General features: G+C 37.6%; 5 protein-coding genes across 12 annotated transcripts in view; 2 read left to right on the forward strand and 3 right to left on the reverse strand.

Annotated features, from left to right (window-relative positions):
* Positions 1 to 14,955, forward strand: part of LOC126762687 (atrial natriuretic peptide receptor 1) — a 188,038-nt gene extending 173,083 nt beyond the window's left edge. For all 6 annotated transcript variants that reach the window (XM_050479624.1, XM_050479633.1, XM_050479660.1 and 3 more), the window contains 6 exons: positions 2,190 to 2,334; positions 2,399 to 2,825; positions 2,896 to 3,621; positions 4,391 to 4,555; positions 11,968 to 12,145; positions 12,214 to 14,955. In XM_050479624.1, coding sequence (XP_050335581.1) covers positions 2,190 to 2,334; positions 2,399 to 2,825; positions 2,896 to 3,621; positions 4,391 to 4,555; positions 11,968 to 12,145; positions 12,214 to 14,095 — 3,523 coding nt within the window. In that variant the 3' untranslated portion in view covers positions 14,096 to 14,955. The remainder of the gene's footprint in view (positions 1 to 2,189; positions 2,335 to 2,398; positions 2,826 to 2,895; positions 3,622 to 4,390; positions 4,556 to 11,967; positions 12,146 to 12,213) is intronic.
* LOC126762743 (F-box/LRR-repeat protein 7) overlaps positions 1 to 15,740 on the reverse strand; it is a 346,320-nt gene extending 330,580 nt beyond the window's left edge. The window contains exon 1 of the mRNA XM_050479743.1: positions 15,414 to 15,740. The gene's annotated coding sequence lies outside the window, so the exon portion shown is untranslated. The remainder of the gene's footprint in view (positions 1 to 15,413) is intronic.
* On the reverse strand, positions 5,943 to 6,883 carry LOC126762873 (uncharacterized). 2 transcript variants are annotated; one of them, XM_050479919.1, is made up of 2 exons: positions 6,266 to 6,883; positions 5,943 to 6,214 (listed from the first exon to the last, which is right to left on the reverse strand). In XM_050479919.1, the coding sequence occupies exons 1-2, from the start codon at positions 6,717 to 6,719 to the stop codon at positions 6,018 to 6,020; spliced, it is 651 nt and encodes a 216-aa protein (XP_050335876.1). In that variant the 5' UTR covers positions 6,720 to 6,883; the 3' UTR covers positions 5,943 to 6,017. The 2 variants fall into 2 exon arrangements, with proteins under 2 accessions (XP_050335876.1, XP_050335884.1); XM_050479927.1 differs by having other exon boundaries at positions 6,073 to 6,197.
* LOC126762819 (uncharacterized) lies at positions 8,100 to 10,168 on the reverse strand. The gene is made up of 3 exons (XM_050479864.1): positions 9,042 to 10,168; positions 8,745 to 8,975; positions 8,100 to 8,680 (listed from the first exon to the last, which is right to left on the reverse strand). The coding sequence occupies exons 1-3, from the start codon at positions 10,003 to 10,005 to the stop codon at positions 8,424 to 8,426; spliced, it is 1,452 nt and encodes a 483-aa protein (XP_050335821.1). The 5' UTR covers positions 10,006 to 10,168; the 3' UTR covers positions 8,100 to 8,423.
* A 384-nt stretch (positions 15,741 to 16,124) lies between the features above and the next one.
* LOC126755782 (ATP-binding cassette sub-family B member 6) lies at positions 16,125 to 22,677 on the forward strand. 2 transcript variants are annotated; one of them, XM_050468518.1, is made up of 9 exons: positions 16,125 to 16,391; positions 16,459 to 16,565; positions 17,548 to 17,877; positions 17,948 to 18,147; positions 18,442 to 18,755; positions 18,820 to 19,224; positions 19,988 to 20,163; positions 20,229 to 20,778; positions 21,743 to 22,677. In XM_050468518.1, exons 3-9 carry the CDS (start codon positions 17,581 to 17,583, stop codon positions 22,351 to 22,353), a joined length of 2,553 nt encoding a protein of 850 aa, XP_050324475.1. In that variant the 5' UTR covers positions 16,125 to 16,391; positions 16,459 to 16,565; positions 17,548 to 17,580; the 3' UTR covers positions 22,354 to 22,677. The 2 variants fall into 2 exon arrangements, with proteins under 2 accessions (XP_050324475.1, XP_050324471.1); XM_050468514.1 differs by having other exon boundaries at positions 16,125 to 16,565.
* Positions 22,678 to 23,111: the final 434 nt, after the last annotated feature.

A 23,111-nucleotide genomic window follows, 5' to 3' on the forward strand; every position in this document is an offset into this window, starting at 1 on the left:
TACTGTTTCGTTGCGTTTTAGAGTGTTTTAAAAATTTCAATAAATAAATTTTAATATATTTATAATCGATATTTTTTATAATTTATCGATAATTAATTTATATCATTTTTTAATGGAAGTCTTGTTTTTCCATTGTTAGAAATTCTATGCCACCTTAATGCTCTAAAAACAAATTATTTACTTCTATTCTACCTAACTATCAACCAATACATTTGGCCTTTAGAGAATATGAACAAGTAATGAAGGACTCTGTTAGGGGGTAACCGAACATTTTATACTCTGGCCACTTGCAAAGATCATAGCTGAAGAAAATTCTTTTCCATTTTAAATAATATGTAATATCTGACAGGTTGACCGATATTTTCGGTAAAAAGTTCGCAATAAGAACTGACGTCAGCATATACGGTACCTAGGCGCTTGAATAGTTTTGATGCAACTTGGACAATTTTGGATCATAAGTTGGAATTAAAAAAACCGATATTTTCCCGAATTCTGTTATTATAGCTTGTATAGTTTAGGAGATATCCACAATAAACTTATTAGAGGGGCGCGCCATATTCCTTTTAAAACATTTATTCAACCATAGCTGGTTTTCGTTTAATGGCGTTTCATCTACGAGCAATCGTTCGATTTCGAACAATTTTTTTGCAGGAATGAAAAAACTCTTCATAACAGTAATCTCTTTGCTTAGATTATTTTAATATGCAAAGCATGGTTTAATTACGTAAAGTAGAAATTTCTGAGAAAACTCTGACTTAATTACGTTCCTTAATATTCAAGACACACCTCATCATTATATCTCAATTCATCGAAATTTACGCGAATTTCTCGCTGCTGAAATCACATTTTCGGTATTTCGTCTACTAGTATTTACTTTTCAATGTACATATGTTACACAAATGTATTTCGTTATTTTTTGAATTTTAAGTTGTTAAGATACGGGGATTTTTCTGGCTGTGGCATACTTATTATTGTGATCGATTATGTACTCAGTTTACAACAGAGCTTCAGTCTTTCTTCTTTTTCGCTGCTTTGCGCCAATTGGAGATTCCAAGCGAAGCCAGGTCTTTCTCCACCTGGTCTTCCCCTTCCTCTGGTTTCCTGGTTTCGGCGTTATTCGCCGCGGCCAATGCGCAAAGGGCCATAAATCTTCCACAGAACCTTTCTATCGAAAACTGGTAACGTCGACTCATCAGATGTTGTCGTCGTCGTGCCTCTGCACCATATAAAAGGACGGGAATAATGAGTGATTTATAGAGTTTCGTTTTTGTTGTCAAGAGTTATTCTTTCAAGGCTGACGTTATTTTCTGGTGTTAATACTTGTGTGCTCCAACGCCATCGATTGTGGGATCGGGTTCGCCATCTCCTGGCGTTATGCTTTCACTGCCATTAAGCAGGCTGAAAAGGGTTCCCTCCATAATTTTAGTTTGCTCTCGGCATCATTCGCTAGATCACCCCTGGAGGATCTACAAGAGTATACTCCAGTCTTGAAACCTTCTGTTACTCTCCGCATATTTTTGTAGAATTTTTGCAATGATTTGTATTTGCATTGGAAAATATAACGATTTTTTAAAGAAAATCATTTTCTCCGATGAGGCTTACTTTCATCTGAGTGGTGCAACAAATAAACAGAACTGTCCATTCTGGTGAAAAAAAAATCCACAAATTATTGATGAACAACCCTTAGATTCACATAAATTAACAGTTTTGTGTGGTGTTTGGTTTGGTGTAATCATCGGTCCTTTTTATGGCCCCAAGTGGACAATATCTGGTTCCAACAAGACAAGTGCCACACAGCACGTGCAACAAGCGAATTACTGCGAGAAAAGTGTGGAGATTTGATTATTTCAAGAAATTGTGACATTGAGTGGCCGCCAAGAAGTTGGGATTTAACCTAATGGTGTTAATCTGCTTTTTACAAGGTTATTTAAACTCATTGGTCTTAGCAATAAACCAGACTTTAGAAGCCAATATTGAACGTGCTATTCATGATATACGACTTGATCACTCTTATTGGAAAACCCGGTATATATGGACAAGATTGTGTACTTATTATAATTTTATTTAGTATTTTAATATCTTCTTAACTTTTAGTATCCGTCTTTGTTTCACTAAAAATATATATTAATATATTTTAATTAATTTTCATAGTTAATAATAATATTTTTTGTATTCCGCTATCTTTGAAGCGCTTCACACATCGCTTGGAGACCTTGGTATGACAAAAACGATACAACAGAAAATAACGAACGCGCACGAAAGGCATATACAGCTATACTGACTTTAACGCCAAAACAACCGGATGATGAGGCATACACTACAGTTTCCAATAAGGTAAACTTGCTAAGCCCTGTCAAAAAATTACATAACTAAATAACAATCCTTTAAATTTTGTTAGATCAAAACCATCGCCACGGAGAAATATAATTACACATTCCAGGAAAATGAGGATGTCTCATCCTTTGTAATATCCTTCTTCGATGGCGTATTGCTCTATGCCAAAGCGCTCAATGACAGTATTCGTGAGGATCCGACGGTGCTGACACGCCCTATAAATGGCACCGATATGGTACGACGTATGTGGGGACGCAGTTTCAAAGGTATTACCGGTAATGTCACTATCGATAACAACGGCGATCGCATCTCAGCATATTCTTTACTGGACATGAATCCGCATACGGGTAGTTTTGAAATTGTTGCCGATTTCATACACAACCGCTTGGACTTTGTGCCAGGCAAGGAAATACACTGGGCCGGTGGCCGCAAAGAACCACCACCTAGCACGCCGATTTGTGGTTACGATGGCTCACTGTGTCCAGATAATTGTAAGTATAGTTGATTTGAATAGTAGTAAATAGTTTGCCGATAATAATTTTCAACTCTTTGTCACTGCAGCACTACCCGGTTATGCGATACTCTCGATCATACTCGGTGTCGTAGTTGTGCTGATGACTGTCGGTTTCTTCTTCGGTTATCGGCACTATAAATCAGAGGCGGAAATAAATTCCATGACATGGAAGGTTTCACTTAGTGATTTAGTTTGTCCAGATTTAGGTGGTCGCGGTATACGCGGCTCCTTTCACTCACTCGTACGGCATAGCTCGCAATTGACACTCATGTCCGAGGACTTGCGTTCGTTGTGCGGTGATCGTCAAATCTTCATACCGGTCGGTATGTATCGTGGTTGTGAAGTAGCTATTAAGGCTATCGAAAATCGTCAAATCAATTTGACACGTTCGCTTATGTTGGAACTAAAAAGTATGAAGGATCTGCAGCATGATCATTTGGTGAAATTCTATGGCGCATGCTTGGATCCACCGAAGCGTTTCCTACTCACCGAATACTGTCCGAAGGGCTCACTGCAGGACATACTGGAGAATGAACAATTCCAGCTGGACTGGATGATTAAATTATCGCTGATGCATGATATTGTGCGCGGCATGCATTTTCTACACAACTCGGTTATACGTTCGCATGGCAATTTGAAATCCTCCAATTGTGTGGTGGATTCCAGGTTCGTTTTAAAAATCACCGATTTTGGTTTGCATACGCTAAAGCGGGAACGACCAGAAGCGGTGGAAAACGATGTGGAGGACTGCAATAGTCATGCGTATTGGAGTAGTAAGTATATGGATCGCCATTATTAACCAATTAGGCTCTTTTTATTGTAAAGATTCTCATAAAACAAGAGAAAACTTTAACTTTTGTATAATAACTTGATAAGTAGAACAATAGTGGTCCGATCTGAACAATATTTTGGGCAATTGAAGCGTTACTTTGTACAATAATATTTGCAGGATTTAGTGAAGAATAAGGTAATCGAATAAAAAAAGTTCCATACAGGGACTTGATTTTGGTCAATCATTTAGTATGACCGCTATATGCTTTAGCAGTCTGATTTCGGCGATCACGGCAGATAAGCAGCTGTTTGGGGAGAAGTGGATGTTTGCAAAATTTGAGTTCGATATCTCGAAAACTGAGGGATTATTACGCGTGTATACAGAAAGACGAACAGAGGACATGACTAAAGAGATAGCATCTAACATAATTTTCAAATTAGAGAAACAATTCATTGGACCATATCCGTCTGTTGGATCGCCCATCCTTAAACAAAATATGTATATAACTCAAAAAATTAATATAGAATCTGCCTTCCGTCGTGTAACTGTAGAATTTTCAAAATTTTATAGAATTTTTTTATAAAAAAAGTGAAGAACACCTAAAATTAGTATCAAAGAATGAGTAAACCTTCTCTGATCGGACTAAAAATTTTATATTCCCCAGCTTTGAATATATGTAAATATCATTTCGATCCGAATTTAGCTCTTTCTTCCTTTCGGTTTATATAATTTTGAATTATAATGGTTAATATAATTTCACTTTCTTACAGAACTCTTTTGGACCGCGCCCGAATTATTGAAAATTGGCAATGATCGTCCGCCAGAGGGTACACAGAAGGGTGACGTTTATTCGTTTGGCATAATTGTACACGAAATCACTACGAGACAGGGTCCATTTTACCTAGGCAAGACTGAAATAGAAAAATCACCAAAAGGTAAGTTTGAAAAGATACCTAACTTCCATACACCAAGCGACGGATTATTATTTTCCGAAAGATTACATAAGTAATTTTTAGCAAATCTGTACTGTGTCGGGAAACCGTTGCAAGAATAAAAAAATACTTTGACTTTTTTGACACATAAAAGCTTGCATCAATTACTTTGAGATATATGAAATTATTGTCAGAATATCTTTCCTATATACATCGGTAGGAAGGAGTGCTGTCACCATGGGTTCAATTAGCACTAGATGCGCCATATTGCACTATCGCAGTACCTTATAATCTTACTATTCCTGCTATCCGCTATGATTTTTGTGGACAACTATTCAAGGTTTGGTGCCTGATGGGCTCCTAATATTTTGTATCGGGTTTGCGGTTTGTGATAGGTCCTTGGTTCTATTCTTGTCATATTTGTGCCATATCTGCTTTGATATCTTGCAGCTTGTTGTTGTGTTCCATCTACTCTGAGCAGTTTGTTCATTGATCGTTCATAGAGGGCATGGTATTGGCTCCACCTCGGCTTCGTCTAAAGAGACCCCTAGCTTTGCCAACTCGTCTGCTTTTTCGTTGACGAAAATGTAACTGTCACTGGGAACGCAAATGACAAGTAAAATTTTTCCTGCCAGTGAGTTTAAAAACTACCTGCATTTGTTGACTACGTTGGAATCAATCAGTGATTTCGCCAAGCAATGCTTCCTGGCTCGATACTTTCTGTATTCTTCTGTAGTTATTCAAGCAAACTTAACAGACCTTCTCTATATATAGCACTTCGACTAAGAGGTCCTTCCTGAGTTTGGTAAAGATGTCGAGATCAATGGAGTATAACCCCGCACCTACACCGCAGCCCATTTTGGGCCCGTCGGTACAGATAGAGTTAATAGCACTGTACCTCTTCTTCATTCATTGAAATCTATCCTAGAGAGGCTATAGTTGATTTAGTTATATTTAGCTGATTCAGGATGGCGCAGCGCGGCCCATAGGGTAACCTTCGCCGAGCTCTTCTGATAATTTTACCGATTGCAGAAGAAAACATCCCTGATACAATCAACCTGCTATTACTTTCACTTATCTGCTTGCATGCTTCCTCTAGCCAGTTTTAGTAGGAACACCACTTTGACTCTTTTCCAGTTTCTCTGTATGTAGGGAAGTTGGATGCTGTTCTTATATAACTTTTCTAGCCTTGGAACCATGAGACTGCGGCATCATTATAGGAATAATCCCATCCGTGTCCGCCATTTTAAATGGCAAGAAACAATTAACTTCTTCTTACTTACTATGCGGCCGGAGCTGTCTCTCTTACTTTTCACTTTTTTTAGATTTACCGCTAGATTAAACCACGTCGTTAAATCTAAAAAATGAAATACTTAATGTTCAAAATTAATAATTAATAATATTTATTTTAATCGAAATCGTATTTTCCTCTGTCTTCTGAAATACATTTTTCATTTTCGTGGATTCAGACTTTACGTTCCAGAGTTATATTTTCTGATTCCGTTTTCAACAGTTTTCGTTCCACCGTCCGTTGCATGATCGTTTCTAAATGATCGACTTCGTCACCGGTTTTTTGTAGTTGCCAAAGCAAATAACCGCGTTCAATGAGTGTTGCTTTCGTTTTGCTCGGCGGTGTATTGTTTGTCTGGGGTATAAATTTACCTTTAAAGTGTTTAATTATACACGTCAGCACAGACATATGCAAATGCTTACCTTCTAGCGAGCATCGTCGAGGACTGGACTGCTCCATCTGCTCAAATGAACCTCTTACCGACTCATTCGACTCTTTTTCTTGCGTTTGACATACCTCCCAGTCTTCCATCAGTTTACTCTTCACAGACAATACCGGATTGTCTGCACTTAAGTCGTAGGAATCTTTACGGGAAGCACCACTCTCGAGACGTTGCTCATTAGGCGTCAGTTGTAAATTAGCATTTGTTCCTGGTTTCTGCTCAACTTTTGTTGTAGTTTGCAGTTGTTGTGTAGTTTTCAGCATTGGATTGTCATCGAGAAACATATAGTCTGTTGGTGGTTGAGACAAATGCGGCTGGTAGAATGTGTATTGAAGTTTTGCCGTTGAAAATTTCGAATTTTGAGTATTGGTTTTATTTTCCACTTTTGCTTTTCCATTTAAATCATTTGATGCCGTTAGCTGTTGCTTTGACATTATCGAATTTGGTATCCGTATAGTTTGCGTTAAACCGAAAAGTTATGGGTTTTTGGCGAAACTACTTCGTTGTTTATATTTCGAAACTCAAAATTTTTATTAAACAATTAGTTTATTGCATTTTAAATTGACGAAAAAGAATTCCAAACATATTGACAATAAAAAATTGCACCACAAAAATCTATAATATTGTATGAATCGATACATTCAAATATGTCAACAAAAGATTGATAAGCATAGTGTTCGGTTAGTGTTGGAAAAAATTAAGTTTTCTGTTCAAAACGAGGAGAATAATCGTTCAGGACAATTTCTATTCGCAGCAAAATCGATCTATTTCTAAAGCAGATGGTTACTGGTGATAAAAAGTGGTTCACTTACGACAAGTGAAAACGGTGGTGATCGAAGCGGGTGAGCATGCGCAAACGGTGGCCCTGCCAAGATTGATATTAAGGAGGTGTTTTCCGCGTGTTTAGTGGCATTGACAGAGAATCATCTACTATTAACTACTCCCTAAAAGCCAAACTCTTGCTACTTATTTGTACTGTCAGCAAGTGAATCGTCTGAAGGAAGCAATAACCGAGAAGCGGCCAGTTTTGGTCAATAGGAGAGGAATTGTGTGCCATCAGGGCATCGTTGTGACTCGCCAGAAGCTCCGAAAGCTAGGTTAGGATGTTCTTATGTATCTACCGTATACTTTGGATGTGGCATCAAGTGATTGCTGCCATGAACTTTTTAAATGATTTTGCTGATGAAAAATCGGCTTAAAAGAAGCTTGTTAAAAACGACTCTCACAATTTTTTGTTTCTATCGGAGTGATAATGTGAAATTACCTTCAACATCTTCTTCTTTACTGTCATAGACCCCGCTTACGTACGCCAGTCGTTTCTTCTTTTCACAATTTGGCGCCAATTCGAGATACCAAGTGCAGCCAGGTCCTTCTACACCTGATCTCTTCAACGGAGTGGAGGGCGTCCACTTCCTCTGCTTCCCCCGGCGGGTACTGCGTCGAATTCTTTCAGAGCTGGAGTGTTTTCACACATTCGGACACCATAACCTAGCCAGCGTAGCCGTTGTCCTTTAATTCGCTGAACTATGTCGTATATATCATACAGCTTATCGTTCCATCGAATGCGGTATTCGCTGCCAATGCGCAAAGCACCATAAATCTTCCGTAGAACCTTTCTCTTGAAAACTCGTAACGTCAACTCATCAGATGTTGCTATCGTCCACGCCTCTGCACCATATATATAATTACCTACTCAGTCCGAAGTAGCACTTGTTGGCAAAAGTTATTCCGCGTTGGATTTCGAGGCTGGCATTGTCGTTGCTGTTAATAGTGGTTCCAAGATAGACGAAATTATCTACGACTTCGAAGTTATGACCACTTGATTCGCTTCCTTATCTTGAGCCAAATGTAGAAGAATCGTTTCTGGCCACTCCCAAGTGAACGGTAATCAGAGAACTTTCCTTCATCCTCGAGGCATCACACCAAGGGAAAAAAAAGAACAGCGCTTGTTCGTGAGAAACACTAATCCTTTTATTTTAATTTTACAACAACTACAACCCAAATTCCCCATTAAATAATTGTAATACATCTTTTCTTCTAAATGAGCCAGCAATTTTTCAGGTGTTGTTTCGATATTGGTTTCAGTAAACTTTAAATACTTGCTTTTTTGGGCTAGATACGCGTTTCATTCGCTGCTTTTAGCCTTTCCATTTCGCTAACCAAGAGCGTAGTCGGTGACACCAAAGTGAGCATTGGCCTGAGCAACTTTGTGCGGCTTGCTTTTTCAATTTACGCAGCTCGGCACGTTTTTGACGTCGACGGTAGACCTCGTGACGACGTTCAAGCTCAGACAACCAAGCAATACGTGATTCCTCCCAACATTGTAGTTTATAATTTAGTCCACGAGCACCACCAAAAATAATGTCCTCATCCGATGACTTCTTAACGAATTGTGCTGAGGTTCAAGAGTTCGCATAAGTAAATGGATAAAATATGTAGATAAGTTTAACCGAACGTACCATCATCGAAAAATGTAATGAACCGCAAAGGTTTTTCTTCGCCAATCTCAAAAGTTGCGCGTGTTTTTCGTCGTTTTTGCTTGAATCTCGCATAAAGCAGCAGTGAATCTATATGCCTTAGCGCCGGTTGATGCGAGTAATCCTCGAAATTATTTGTGGGCAACACTTCAAATACTGGCACCGATTTATAGTAATCGGGTTCGTGTGAATCGAGGGATATAGCCAGCCGAGCTAACAACGAAATTAAATTCTCGCTGAGTTAATGTAGTTATGTGTAGCTGCTTTAAGCGTACTTACAATTGTCAGAGGAAAACACTGGTTCAAGTGGTGGTTCTACTATATTTTCTGCCTCATAACGGTAACACGGGTTATAAAACAAACATGATTCTTTTCTCTCCAAATGATTTTCATTATCGCAAACTAAACTATCGGCTATGCTCTGCGGTGCAGTTTTATACGCTTCCGATAAAGTAGCCGCATCGTCGGTTTCTCGCATCGTACTCTGCTCTACTCCGAGCTCATTGTTTGGTTCTATGTAATATTGTGAGGAATGCGGTACTAAGAATCCTTTACGGCGACATGTCGAGCAAACACTCTCCGCGGACGTGTCCTCAGTCGATGCAAAAGCCTCTCTCGTCTTCCACGCCGCTTTAGCAATTTCATTATATCTGCATTCCTCCTCGCCACTGATCAAACGTAAATTTTGTACATTTGAAGGATACTCTGGCAGATTGTATGGCGTATGCTCTAGGGCACATTGACAGGTGGGCAAAACCGAAGTGATGGAATGCCATGAGCTTTGCGGCATGTAAGCTATTTGATCTAAACGGCTTAATGGATCGCGTACATAGCTCAACGGACTGTCGTATAGTAGTGCTGGCTTCAGCGGATACTGTTCATATAGAAATTGTGGTCTTTCATGTTTCAGTTTATTAAAATCCATACGATCGGCTTGTGTTGATAGCTCTGTTGCTTGTGGCGTGTATATCGAGCCCGTCGGCACTTCAAACTCTTTTGTGTTAGGATTTAGTGTACAAATATTTAACACTCTGGGTTTTGGTATCACTACAAATCTCTGAACCACTTGAGACTGCGTTCTTTGCGCCAGCAGCGATGTGCTACTTGCAGCTGTGGTACAGTTATCTTCATCGTTTTTATTAGTAAGCGTAATCTTACTCGCACGATCATTAGTGGTTAGTTGGGATTTGTTGTCGTCTATATTGCAGGAAGTGCTACTCTTTTCCAATTTACATTTTAACATGTCATCTATAAATTCTCGCAACTTTTTTGCTTAATGCTTTTAAACAATAAACGAGTATTAGGCGTTTATAGAATTGAGCTTGTAGTGTTTGCGACGCTTTCAATTGTTGTATATTTTTCAGAGACGATATAACATTTTCTTTGTATTTATTGCCTTAGTTTGCCGAAGTGATAGTCCTCACGATTTAAAAATAAATTTTAAAATAAATGTAATAAAATATTTACTTCATTTTTTTCCAATATTTCAAATAAAATATGTCAGAAAAAGTGATAAGGAATGCGTGTACGAATGTAAAAGTTACATTAGGTTCGAAAAATCTATATAATATCTTAACCTCTGGGCAGCGCAGCGGAGTGAACTTCGAATTTTAAAATGTGGAGTCATCATCGTTCTCAAGTTCAAGTTCAATTAAATCCGAAATGGTTCTTTGATTTACTGAGCACAATTTCTTTCGAACCGGCATTATCAAGTTTTTATAAAGGGTGGCTCATTTCGAGGTTCCCTATTTTTTTAAAGAAAAATCACAAAAACTTCAAGTTTAATGGTGGATGTTTATTATCATTCGAAAGAACATTCTTTGGCATATATTTTTTGAGGATTATCTCTTTCAAATGTTGGCCGCGGCAACGTCTCAGATCCATCCATTGAGTCCAATTTTCGATGACTCCGAGCATTTCGACTAGTAACTGGTTAATGACACGCGTGACGTTGAACTCTAAGGCCTGAATCGAAGCTGGATTGTTTGGTGGCCAATCACCGGCCCGAAACATGAAATCATCTACTTACCGACATGTTCTCTAAGTACATACATTGATTGATGCGATGCGTAGGAACCGTTGTTTTTTCTGGATGAATTGGTAGCTGTTAAATCTCTTCAGGTTGCTCTTCGCCCCAAAAGCGACAATTTTACTTGTTTACATGCCCATTGACCCAGAAATGGGACTCATAGTTGAAAAAAGTTTGGCTCGAAAACTTCGGATCTTCGCTTGGGAAGGTCGAGCTGCTTCAGGTCTTGTACAATCTATATTTTGTACGCCTTTAATTAAAGAACTCGACGTAAAATGCGCCAAGTCGTTCTATATGTTAGTCCATGTTGTTTCGAACGGCGCCGTATTGACTCCCCACGGTCTTCGCGATCTTCGTGTACACTCTCAGCTGCCATATTTTCATCACTGCCTGCAGGATGTGATCTATTCGGTCGAATATAATCCAATAAGGAATGCCGGGTTCCAATATGGATGATGGTGTTGTGAATAGTATGGTGCGAAGCACGCGTCACGCATGGAATCGAATGGCGAAGCGCTACGTATACACATTAGTCAAAATACCAAATTAGCATTAGAATAGTATGGTACGAACACATTCGGTACAGAACGGGAATTTCCGTAATAAAGTTGAACGATTTGTAAACGTTGTTCAGGCTTTAGTCTTTCTATGAAGAAATGCCAAACAATACTGAATTTCTATAAGTTTTTATACCTAAAAATAATACTGATTTCAGGTTTCCTGAAGAACTAATGCATTTGAAGTTATTACTATAGTTGGAAGCCAGACAATTTTGTTTTAACAAATGGTGATGTACATATCAATTGCGCTTCTAATCGTTAATCCATTGAGATTCGAACCTTACCTACCTTTAACCAATATGAAATAAATACAGACAATATTTTTTGCCTTCTCTGGTTTTGTGCGTTTTATTATTGTCGCACGACCTATTCACCCAAACTAGATCACAAAAGATCTTGTGAGCTCTTCACACTCAGGAAGGTTAGCCTTTCCCTAGGGGCTCTAACTCAACTGCAACTTGTAGAAGCTATTTGAACTACTTCTACTTCTTGATACAGAGTCCAATAAGATTTGTATTAGCTTCAAGCCGCTTTGTCGACTTATAAGATCTGATCTGATCAGAAGCAGCCATTGAACCCTAATTTTCTTGAAATAATATTCTTTTCATTTTTTCAGAAATTATTCAACTAGTCAAAGCTTATCCGGAACATATATCTTCGCCATTTCGCCCGTATATCGATGAGCATGATGGATACCTTGATATTAACAACCTCATGATCAAGTGCTGGGCTGAGGATCCGCTTGAACGTCCCGACTTCAATGCACTCAAATCAAACATACGTCGAATCAATAAGTATACACACACTTAAAGCATATGTTGAAGATTTTAATTATAAAAATATAAAAATTTTATTCACACAGAGACAACGAGACCGGAAACATTGTGGACAACCTGCTTAAACGCATGGAACTGTATGCCAATAATCTGGAGGAGCTTGTCGAAGAGCGTACACAAGACTACATTGAGGAGAAGAAGAAATGCGAAAAGCTCCTGTATCAGCTACTACCGCAGAGCGTTGCAGCGCAGCTTATCAGCGGGCAACCGGTGGTTGCCGAAACATTCGATCAGGTCACCATCTACTTCAGTGATATTGTCGGTTTCACCGCCATCTCAGCCGAGAGCACACCCATGCAGGTGGTGCAATTTCTCAACGATCTCTACACTTGTTTCGATTCCATAGTCGAGAATTTCGATGTCTACAAAGTGGAAACGATAGGTGATGCATATATGGTTGTCTCCGGCTTGCCCATACGTAATGGTAATCAGCATGCGCGTGAAATTGCACGTTTAGCACTGGCTCTACTTGGCGCCGTACATAAATTTAGAATACACCATCGACCGCAAGATCAACTAAAGCTACGTATTGGCTTGCACACGGGCGCTTGTGTGGCTGGCGTTGTGGGTCTAAAGATGCCGCGCTATTGTCTCTTCGGCGATACGGTGAATACGGCGTCACGCATGGAATCGAATGGCGAAGCGCTACGTATACACATTAGTCAAAATACCAAATTGGCATTAGATGAATTCGGCACATTCATAACCACACAACGGGGTTATGTACCCATGAAGGGTAAAGGCGAAATGCTCACATATTGGCTCGAGGGTGAAGTACCAAAACCGGAGTCACCTTCAGTGTCGGCACAACAGTTGCTGCACGGGCGGCGTTCCTCACTCAAACATCCGCCGCAACGTTACAGTGTTATGTTGCAAAAGCAACATTCCGAGATCTCAGAGGGTGAGCAGTTAACGCCAGCGACAATAGTTGAACACAGTAGCATACCGAAAACGCCGACTTTGCGTGTGAAGCGCAAAATCTCGTCATCATCACCAAAATTGAATGGCAACGAATTTAAACCCGAGGACTTCAATTACTATCTGGATAATGTCAAACAACAACAAGACAACGAGCACATAGTGACTATGGGTAAGCTAACAAATGGGCTCAACGGCGACATTTACAGCAGTCGGTCGCTGCGTGAGCCACGTAAAGATGCCAACAACGAGTTGGCCAATCTACGTTTACCGCTATCTGGTGCACTAAAAAATCACAATAACAATTTAGCGAATAACCACCGTAACAGCTTTACACATCTATTGCAATCAAACTCGAATTCCAATCTAAGCGGCATTCTACATCCGACAACACCGGCATTGGCACGCGTACGCCCGAGGCCATCACCAAGCATTTCCCCATTGGTATCAAGTGAACGTGCCGATAATGATCATGTGATCAATAGTCAACGCATCAAATTCCAAGTAGGCATTAAAGTTGACGAACCACAAGATAGCAGTATAAATGGCAGATCTGAGCCAAATACTTCAGCACAACTTTTACCTCGGCGCCCATCACTTGATGAATCATATAGTGAATCAAATATTTATAAGCCTGATGGTGTTGATGATGACGAAGACGACATTGATTTGCCATTAAATCACCAGTTGAATAGTAGTAAAGCACGCTTGTTGGAAGGCGAAAATCTAAATAGCGTGGTATTTACCAAAAATGGTTGTGATAGCGTATGTAAAAGCAACAATAATAGCTATAATAACATTGTAAAGGCAAATAATGCAAAGAATTTGCATCTTATTAGCAAAGCTGTGCCGCCAATAGATAATCACGTGGGCGCAGGTACTGCAGACGCAGCAAATACGGGTGCCAGTGTAGTGGGTAGTGCTGTAACTGTGGCCACACCTACTGCAGGGAGTGTAGCGCAACCGTTATTGGGAAAAATAAATTCATAATTTGGTCTAAATCATTTTTTCAGCAACGAATTTCACAACTGCAGAGCAAACATGCAATTGTATTGCAACTCATGTTCACTAAGTGGACGCCTACATGTACATATGTATGTATAATTATTGCACGAAACACAACAATGGTGCAGGAAGCACTTTGAAACTGATTTCAGGTTTATAAGTAAGTGGAAATGTGATCACAAGTTTCTCAAGTATAAATGAAATTTAAACTCTTGTTTGTATTAAAATGCTTGAATATATGTAACTTTGCTGAGTCCCGAAGCAATTTAAAATATTTGCACAAGTAAACTAATATTACAGAAATTCTTGTACTCAGTGCTATTACAAACAAAAAAACTAAATATTCACTCGGAAATAAAAACTAGTTTTAAAAAATAGTTTAACATTTATTAGGTTTTCAAATTACTGTTGTACAGTGTTATGTAATATGCCAACAGCATAGTACGACAAATGTAGCAAAAATAATATATTGAAAATGTTAGATTTTAAACACAAACATAATTTCATCACGTCCTTAAATCGACCATCACAAATAGCAAATAAGTTAAATTCTTTGTTTATATACTAAACTTTACAGTATATAAGAAATGTAGTGTATGTTTTAAAATCATCTTTATCCAGTGGCTGTTCTCAAAAACTTTTAACAAATAATTGTAGTAATATCTTGAAAATATATTTACATTTTAAGTTGTATTTATTTTTTTACTTAATTATTGTCTAGTATATTTAGAAAAACATATTTATATATATATGTATATGATACGTATCTATAAATATATTTTAAATATTGTAAGAAAGTGTAGTTGAAAAAATAAAGCATCAAACAAATTATTTTCAATATCAAACTGATTATTTTAATATCTTATTTTCACCGCTTTTACAATTTCATGACAAACTGTCGATTATCTCACGCACCTTATTTATTTGTTATGCAGTATCGCTAAAAAATAAAAACAAAATAAACGCGGAACGATCATTTCTCTTTTGCAAGACTACAGAAGTTTGGGAAAAACGAACTATTTTGCAGTAAACAAACATTCTTCAGCTCCCCACAACAATATTATTAAACTAAAGCAAACAATCAACTGATTATTTGTACACGTTGTAAACTTTGTAACTGAATTTATTGCAGGACAGACTACTAATGCCATTTGTTAAATGTGGAGCTTCAAATCACAGTACTTTTAACTTTCGGTTTGACAATAAATAAACAAGTATATAGTACATGACATAGTCAAATACACTATAATTTGATTTTGTGTTGTTTATGATATACATATTTGCCTGTTAATCTACTACTTACATGGCGCTGCAATTAAGAAACCGCTGAACATATGAAGGTACGCTATGTAAATTTGCTTTATATTATCATCAAAACACATAGTAAAACTTTAAACACTTGAAAAGGAACACACTTAAAACATTTTCACAATATAACTTGACTTGCTCTTATTTCTTAACAATTTTGTGAAACACATACATTTACTTCGACTTTGCAGCCACACACACTCTTCCCCGTTTTACATTTTTCTTACAACGCACACATATAGAAGGCACACGATTATTTAAATACACGGAATTTTAATTTAACTCTTAATATCCGGCAATTTTTGATTTATTCGCTGAACTATTATTAATTTCACATAAATATTATTCAATTAATCAAATTGGCTTCAACGAAAAGAAACAACCGCGACACAAAAGAAAATGGTTTCCTTTTCCGTTAGTTTTACATATGTTCAGTTCGTATAGGGTAACTCAGATTGACAAGAAAACCAAATTCACAGGGTGCTCAGTAGCCGATATACATGTAATCGAATATACGTTGAACCAAAAAACTTGTGAAATATGTTACAATTTCGAAAATAACTTTTTGATTTAATAATAATAAATAATTAATTTTTTTATACTGTCATACACTTACTTACTTAGCAACTATTGGTATACTTGTATATCTCTACCGATTTAAATCTGTGCAATGGCAGTTACACATCTCTAAAAGTAAACATTTGACAATTGACTCCTGTCAGCTGTGCAGGCAAAGAAAATTGGGGAGGAATTTATATCTTAAATTAAAACAGCCAAGTTATTGTTTATGCAGAAATTTCAACGTTTGTTATTAAAAATCTAAAAACAATACTTTAATATAGAGAATAGTATGCAACGTTATATACCACAAGTGTTGTAATTTTAATATATAAAATCGGTGAAGTGCTAATCACTATAAAATAATCTCTGGCGCAGAGTAATTTGAAAGTCATTCCGAAAAGTAAAATTTGAAGTGCGTAAAACCAAAAATTGCATAATTAAAATTACAGCACCGAGAATTTATTAAACCATCTTTACAGTGTTGTTGCAGGCACGAAAAATGGTTTAGATTAAAAACGGAGGGTGTACAAAATCGGAAGTAAAATTTTGTCCAGTTTATAGCAACTAGGAAATAATCAACTTATAGGTATGTACATGTTCTTGCTTTAGCTTCCACAAGAAATAAACAACCTCTTATAACCACAAATAGAAAAATTAAACATTTATATATGTAAGTTTTCAGTCCAGTCTAATAACACATATTTAAAAACATTTTACAACAAATTTTTATTCGTATTGTTGTTGTTTTACGCTAAACTTCGATGGAAATAAAATCTAACAATTGTTTGTTTGTTTGCTGCTTCAATTATCAATTGTCTGGGCAGGCGAGTGTCACAAAACCCATATAGATCAAAATCAGACTTGCTAATTAAGTACATATTCCCATTTTGCATTTCGTGTCGCCTACAAATTAATATTATTCCCCTATGAAATAATAATTAAATCAAGGAATTATCTATTAGATATCCATTTCGTGTATGATCTGATAAGCAATTATCGCATTAAGTAATTTATGTTTTAATTTATATAAGCAGAAAAAAAGTTTAATTTGGTTTACAAATACAAAAGATTCCAGACAGACACAGAGTCGAAGTTGGCTAAATTGCCACAGCTCGTAATGCTGATCATTTATTTATATATTGTAAGGGGTATCCAATGCTTTTTTCTGGCTGTTACAAACTTTGCGACAAACTTAACATACATAGTATATATTGGTATAAGTGGTTGGCGTGCATTCAAAAACTTTAGATATCCTAACTAATTACAAAACTAAAAGTCATCGTCAACGCCCATGTAACCGTGCCATTTTTGCAAACTAAATATTTCTTGTGAAATAATTATGTTGTAATTTAAGCTTAGCTGCTTTTGCAATAATTCAGTCAAATCACAATTCGCCGTATATTTTTTTCTTATCAATTTGACGTCCGTCAAAGCGCTCAACGACAATTATATCTACACACGTATTTGTACATAAATACACACTGCACCAATTATGTGTAATATGTACTAATTTATTTATGATATTTATAAAGCACACAGCATTGTAGTATTTTCACATATACTTTCAGCATCTAAGTAAAACAACATCAAGAAAAAACAAGATGCTCTACTGTCCGCCGAATGTAACATTTTCGCAAATTTGGATAAACAATGGCATATCACATTGTTTTATGGACACAATTGGCAATGGGGTGGCAAGTGGTTTTATGCTGCTCATGGGCACAGTACAACTACTAATGTATCGCAAATATGCCACACGCAATGATCCGACGCATATCACCAAATCGCGCTTATACGCTTTGCAGCTCTTTCTATTATTCTTCTTTCCTATATTGGCATTAGTAAGATTCCTCTTAAATGCACGTGTCTACCCAGATCATGCAGTTTATGGATATATGGTGAGTTTTGTGTATAAAAACTTTAGCTTTTCATTATATATTTGTATAAATTTCGCTCTTTTATTTTTAGATACTCTCAACTGTACTTATTTGCATATCATATCCTTTCTCAGTTTGTGTTATACTGAAGGAACGCTTCTATCAGCTGCCATCACTACCGACGCGAGGTCATGGCCTCATATTATTACTATTTTGGACTTTGGGTTTTATCAATGAATCACTGGCATTCATAAACCTGCGACATGAAGATTGGTGGTTCACACTTAAAACGTTAGTACTCAAAGAGAAATCAATATTTATATGTAATATACAAATTTATATTAATTTATGAAATAAGTATATATATTATAATTTATTTGCTCACAATAAAATTTGAAATGTGTCTTATAAATTTTGCTTTAAATTGTAATATAAACTAAACTAAAAGCCATTCTTGTATACCACTTACTCGACATTATATTTTTGTATGCTTTACATATACATATATGCCAAATGGTAAAATCTCTTGTAGTTTCCCGTTTTTACTTAATTACTGTTTCATTCCTTTCTTCTTTCTTTTTACAGCAATAAAGATCAAGTGGAAATGGCTTTATTCGTTACGCGCTTTATAACCTCACTATTGATTTTCATATTGGGTCTTAAGGCACCCGGTATTATGCGGCCTTATGTGCATCTCGATGAACCATCCAATGCGAGCAACAATAATACAGAGCAGGGTTCCGCTTTTCGTAATGCCTTTAAGAAATTGGCTAAACTATTTCCCTACATGTGGCCCAAAAAAGACGTGATGTTACAATTATCTGTTGTTGTCTGTGTATTATTGCTAATTGCTGGACGCGTTATTAAACTATTTTTGCCAATCTATCGCAAAAAGCTGGGTAAGTCAACAATAATCTTATATAATTAAATTTCTTAATATACATACATGTTTCCTGATTGCAGTGGATAGCCTCACCATACCGCCTATACTCTTCCGTTGGGATTTCGTACTCGTCTATGTTGCATTATCCTTTGTACAAGGCGGTGGCACTGGCACTATGGGACTTTTCAATAATTTACGTTCTTTCCTGTGGATACGCGTGCAACAGTATACAACGAGAGAAATTGAAGTCGATCTATTCAGTCATTTGCATCAGCTCTCACTGCGTTGGCATCTACAACGCAAAACTGGCGAAGTTTTACGTGTTATGGATCGTGGCACAGACTCCATTAATAATTTATTAAACTACATTATCTTTTCGATTACGCCCACTATTGTCGATTTGCTTGTAGCTGTGGTTTTCTTCATCTACGCTTTCAATTGGTGGTTTGGACTGATTGTGTTTCTCACAATGTTTTTGTATATTTGTAAGTAATGATGAAAAAACAAGAAAAAAACGTTGAGATCGACTGTACCGAAGCTGTAATAACCTTCACAGGAAATTTTTTTGTAGAATGAAGATTGGTGGTTCACACTCAAAAGACCTTTATATTGATTTTGTTCGGTCAGTTTAAATGACAGCTAAATATATGCTATAGTGGTCCGATTTGAACAGCATATTCTTAAATTGTACCGCTATGTTGGATAATAATGCATGCCAAATTTCGTGATGATATATCTTCAAATGAAAAGCTTTCAATGCAAAGACTGCATTTTGATCGATCAGTTTGTATGGCAGCTATATGCTATAGTTGTCCAATCTGAATAATTTGCTCGGAAATTGTAGCGATACCTTGGATAATTGACTATGCCAAATTTCGAGAAGATAGCTTCTCAAAAAAAAAAGTTTTCCTTACAAGGACTTGAGTTTGTTCCGTCAGGTTATATGGCAGCTATATGCCATAGTTGTTCGATATCGGTGCTTCCGACGAATGAGCAGCTTCTTAGTGAGAAAAGCACGTTTACAAAACTTCAGATCGACTGCTCAAAAAAAGAGAGACTAGTTCGCATATATACAAACGGACAGATAGACGGGCATCAACTCAACTCGTCAGGCTGATAACTTATACATACATATACTCTGTAGGGTCTCCGACGTTTCCCTTTGGGTGTTACTAACATCGTGACGAACTTAAAATACCCAGTATATAAAAATATTGTTTATAACCTAAAAAATATAAATTTTTTCAGTGGCCACCATTTTGGTTACCGAATGGCGCACTAAGTATCAGCGTCGCATGAATTTAGCCGATAATGCACAGCGTGCACGCAGTGTTGACTCGCTATTGAATTTCGAAACTGTAAAATATTACGGCGCTGAACAGTATGAGGTTGAGGAATACCGGCAGGCCATCGTAAAATATCAGGTACCCACATATACAAAAAATTTAACTTAACAAATATATCTAATATATATTTTTTTTAATCCTAGAAAGAGGAATTCCTCTCCATGCTGACACTCAACTTACTTAACACCTCTCAAAATATTATACTCTGTCTCGGCTTGCTCTGCGGCTCAATGCTGTGTGTCTATTTAGTTGCGCATCATCAGACGCTCACCGTCGGTGACTTTGTACTCTTCTTCACCTACCTTATGGATCTTTATATGCCGCTCAATTGGTTTGGCACCTACTATCGTGCTATACAGAAGAATTTCGTCGATATGGAGAACATGTTCGATCTGTTGAAGGAGGATCAGGAAATTTTTGATGCACCTGGTGCTGCACCACTTATCACCGCTGGTGCGGGCATTGAATTCTCGAATGTAACTTTTGGTTACTCACCCGAGAAGATTGTATTGCGCAATGTGAGCTTCAGCGTGCCACCGGGTAAAACTGTCGCCATTGTTGGACCATCTGGCGCGGGTAAAAGCACAATTGTACGTTTACTCTTCCGTTTCTATGACGTACAATCCGGTGCGGTGCTAATCGATGGACAGAATATCAAATTAGTGCAGCAGCAGAGTTTGAGAAAGGCAATTGGTGAGTTAAGAATATAAAATGTTTTTACTTTCGTAATGTGTGGCACGGCCCGTGTGCTCCGCCAGTACTCATTTAAGATTTCCGATTTTGATTTCCGTCTGTCTGTTAAAGTTTTAAGTGAATATATTACATAAAAAAGGTTAATGATGGCATGTACTGCGACATATGACTATTTATCCCACGACAGTCGGGTCTAAGTAACTGAAACGGACCTGTATTTTTATCCAACCAAGGCCTGTCAAGTCGGCACTATTCCTCGAAACTACTTCAAGAATGTTTTCTACCGCTACAACAACAACAACCTATTATGATTACGTATATTATACAATTCCAAAAAGGCAGAACTTTCGTTAGAATTGTCTTTTCGGAGTTGTTGTTGTAGCGGCAGAGCATTAATATAATTTTGTAGAATGGTGCCGAATTGACAGTCTTTGACCGGAAAAAAATCCGGATTCGTTCCGATTACGTAGAGCCGACTCTCGTAGGAACGAAAGTTTTTGACACATTTCGTAACCATCTCCTTTCCTTCTACGTAACTGTGCCCAAGTACTTGATCTCTTAAGTTGATACTGCCTGAAGTCATTTTTGAATAGAACTAAGGTTGTCTTTGTTTTGATAATTTCTCTGTAATACATTCTCTGTTGAAATTGATAGTCTAGTACCGGAACCCACTTTTTAACAATAATTACCTCCGTTATTCTCGACCCCATCGGCGAACCGCCGTGAGAGGGTTTTTTTGAGACACTCGTTTAAACTTGAGTCAGAGTCTTCTTCAGAGTTGTGTTGAACTTTCTCTCGAAGTTAGTCCTCTTCGACCTTTTATTCGTTGCTTCTTTTAATAACCAAGACCTCTTTTCGAATCCTATTTTTTTACAATCACTTAAATATCTAAATATATTTCTTACTTAGCCTTCTTTACCTTTTTTATTTCTCTAAATCTATTTACAACCTTTCTTTTGCGCAGGCGTGGTGCCACAGGACACTGTACTCTTCAATAACACGATTTTCTACAACATTGAATATGGCAAGATTGGCGCACGCGCCGATGAAGTGTACGAGGCTGCGCGCTTGGCCGATATACATGAACGGATTTTGGGCTTCCCCGAACGCTATGAAACGAAAGTGGGTGAGCGTGGCTTACGTCTAAGCGGTGGCGAGAAACAACGTGTTGCCATAGCGCGCACGCTGCTCAAAGCGCCGGTGTTGGTGCTGCTCGATGAGGCCACGTCGGCGCTCGACACCAATACCGAACGAAATATTCAAGCGGCCTTATCGCGTGTTTGCGCCAATCGCACGACAATTGTAATTGCGCATCGTCTCTCCACAATCATAAACGCCGATGAGATACTCGTGCTTAAGGATGGCAACATCGCCGAACGTGGACGACATGAGGAGCTGCTGCAACATAAGGATGGCGTTTACGCCGAGATGTGGATGCAACAGCTCAAGAACTTGGAAAGTGATGGAGAGGGAGAAAAGAATGTGACAAAGAAAGACAAACCTCCAGCGGAAGACGGTGGTAGTGGCATTAGTGCCGTACTGCGCGCCGGGCATGCGCACGGTGGTGCGCGCTAAAGCCGTTATGGCGGATAAAAAATTACAAGTGCTTATGAATGGTTATAGACTTTTCTGTGTTTATTTTTTCAAACCATATACTATATACATATATATTTATTGTTTTCAAAGTATGCATGTTTGAACAAGTACATATGTGGCATACACGAGTCGGCCTGTTTACATGTATAAAATTGTTATGAATGGTGTAATGGAATGTATTTAAACTGTAACGCGTATTGCAGTTCGTGGTTTGTACAATGAAAACTAGAGATCTAGAGATGTGTAGCAAGACGCTACTTAAAATATATAGTATAATAGTAATAAAATAATAACAAAATTCAATTTTCGGCGTTTTATACTCATTAGTACATAGGTTAGGTGAGGTTTCACTGGCTGGCTGTCACGCCATACATAGATCTACTACTCCTTTTTATTGCCAGATGGCAGATACATATAAGTAATACATATTTACTTCATTTAATTATATGTCGGCGGATGTTATACCTGTTTAATTGTAGTTAGAGACGAGGTGAGTTTAAGTAAGTTTAGGTTAGTTGATGAGTATAGATCGTGATTAATCGAAGGATTTGGAAAAAATGTTAATTTTTGGTAAAGTTGAGAACAAAAAAGTATGATTTTAGGACCAATTTTTAACACAAATTGCCTTGAAAAAATAGTTATAATCGAAAAAAGCTCTTTCGATCAATCATAAGGTCATCCTATTTAGAAGAACTGTGAAAATTTTCAATAAGATCGCTTCCCTAGTTTCTGAGAAA

Source organism: Bactrocera neohumeralis, chromosome 2, assembly GCF_024586455.1.
Source record: "Bactrocera neohumeralis isolate Rockhampton chromosome 2, APGP_CSIRO_Bneo_wtdbg2-racon-allhic-juicebox.fasta_v2, whole genome shotgun sequence".
NCBI classification, from domain to species: domain Eukaryota; kingdom Metazoa; phylum Arthropoda; class Insecta; order Diptera; family Tephritidae; genus Bactrocera; species Bactrocera neohumeralis.

Excerpts from the sequence above, each read along its gene's own strand:
- LOC126762819 (XM_050479864.1), bottom strand. The coding sequence starts at position 10,005 with ATGTTAAAATGTAAATTGGAAAAGAGTAGCACTTCCTGCAATATAGAC. Across the intron at positions 8,976-9,041 it reads AGTGTTTTCCTCTGACAATT|CTCGGCTGGCTATATCCCTC; the intron begins GTAAGTACGCTT and ends TTTCGTTGTTAG. Across the intron at positions 8,681-8,744 it reads CATTACATTTTTCGATGATG|CACAATTCGTTAAGAAGTCA; the intron begins GTACGTTCGGTT and ends CTTGAACCTCAG.
- LOC126762873 (XM_050479919.1), bottom strand. The coding sequence starts at position 6,719 with ATGTCAAAGCAACAGCTAACGGCATCAAATGATTTAAATGGAAAAGCA. Across the intron at positions 6,215-6,265 it reads TCGACGATGCTCGCTAGAAG|GTAAATTTATACCCCAGACA; the intron begins GTAAGCATTTGC and ends AACACTTTAAAG.
- LOC126755782 (XM_050468514.1), top strand. The coding sequence starts at position 17,581 with ATGCTCTACTGTCCGCCGAATGTAACATTTTCGCAAATTTGGATAAAC. Across the intron at positions 17,878-17,947 it reads ATGCAGTTTATGGATATATG|ATACTCTCAACTGTACTTAT; the intron begins GTGAGTTTTGTG and ends TTTTATTTTTAG. Across the intron at positions 18,756-18,819 it reads AATCTATCGCAAAAAGCTGG|TGGATAGCCTCACCATACCG; the intron begins GTAAGTCAACAA and ends TCCTGATTGCAG.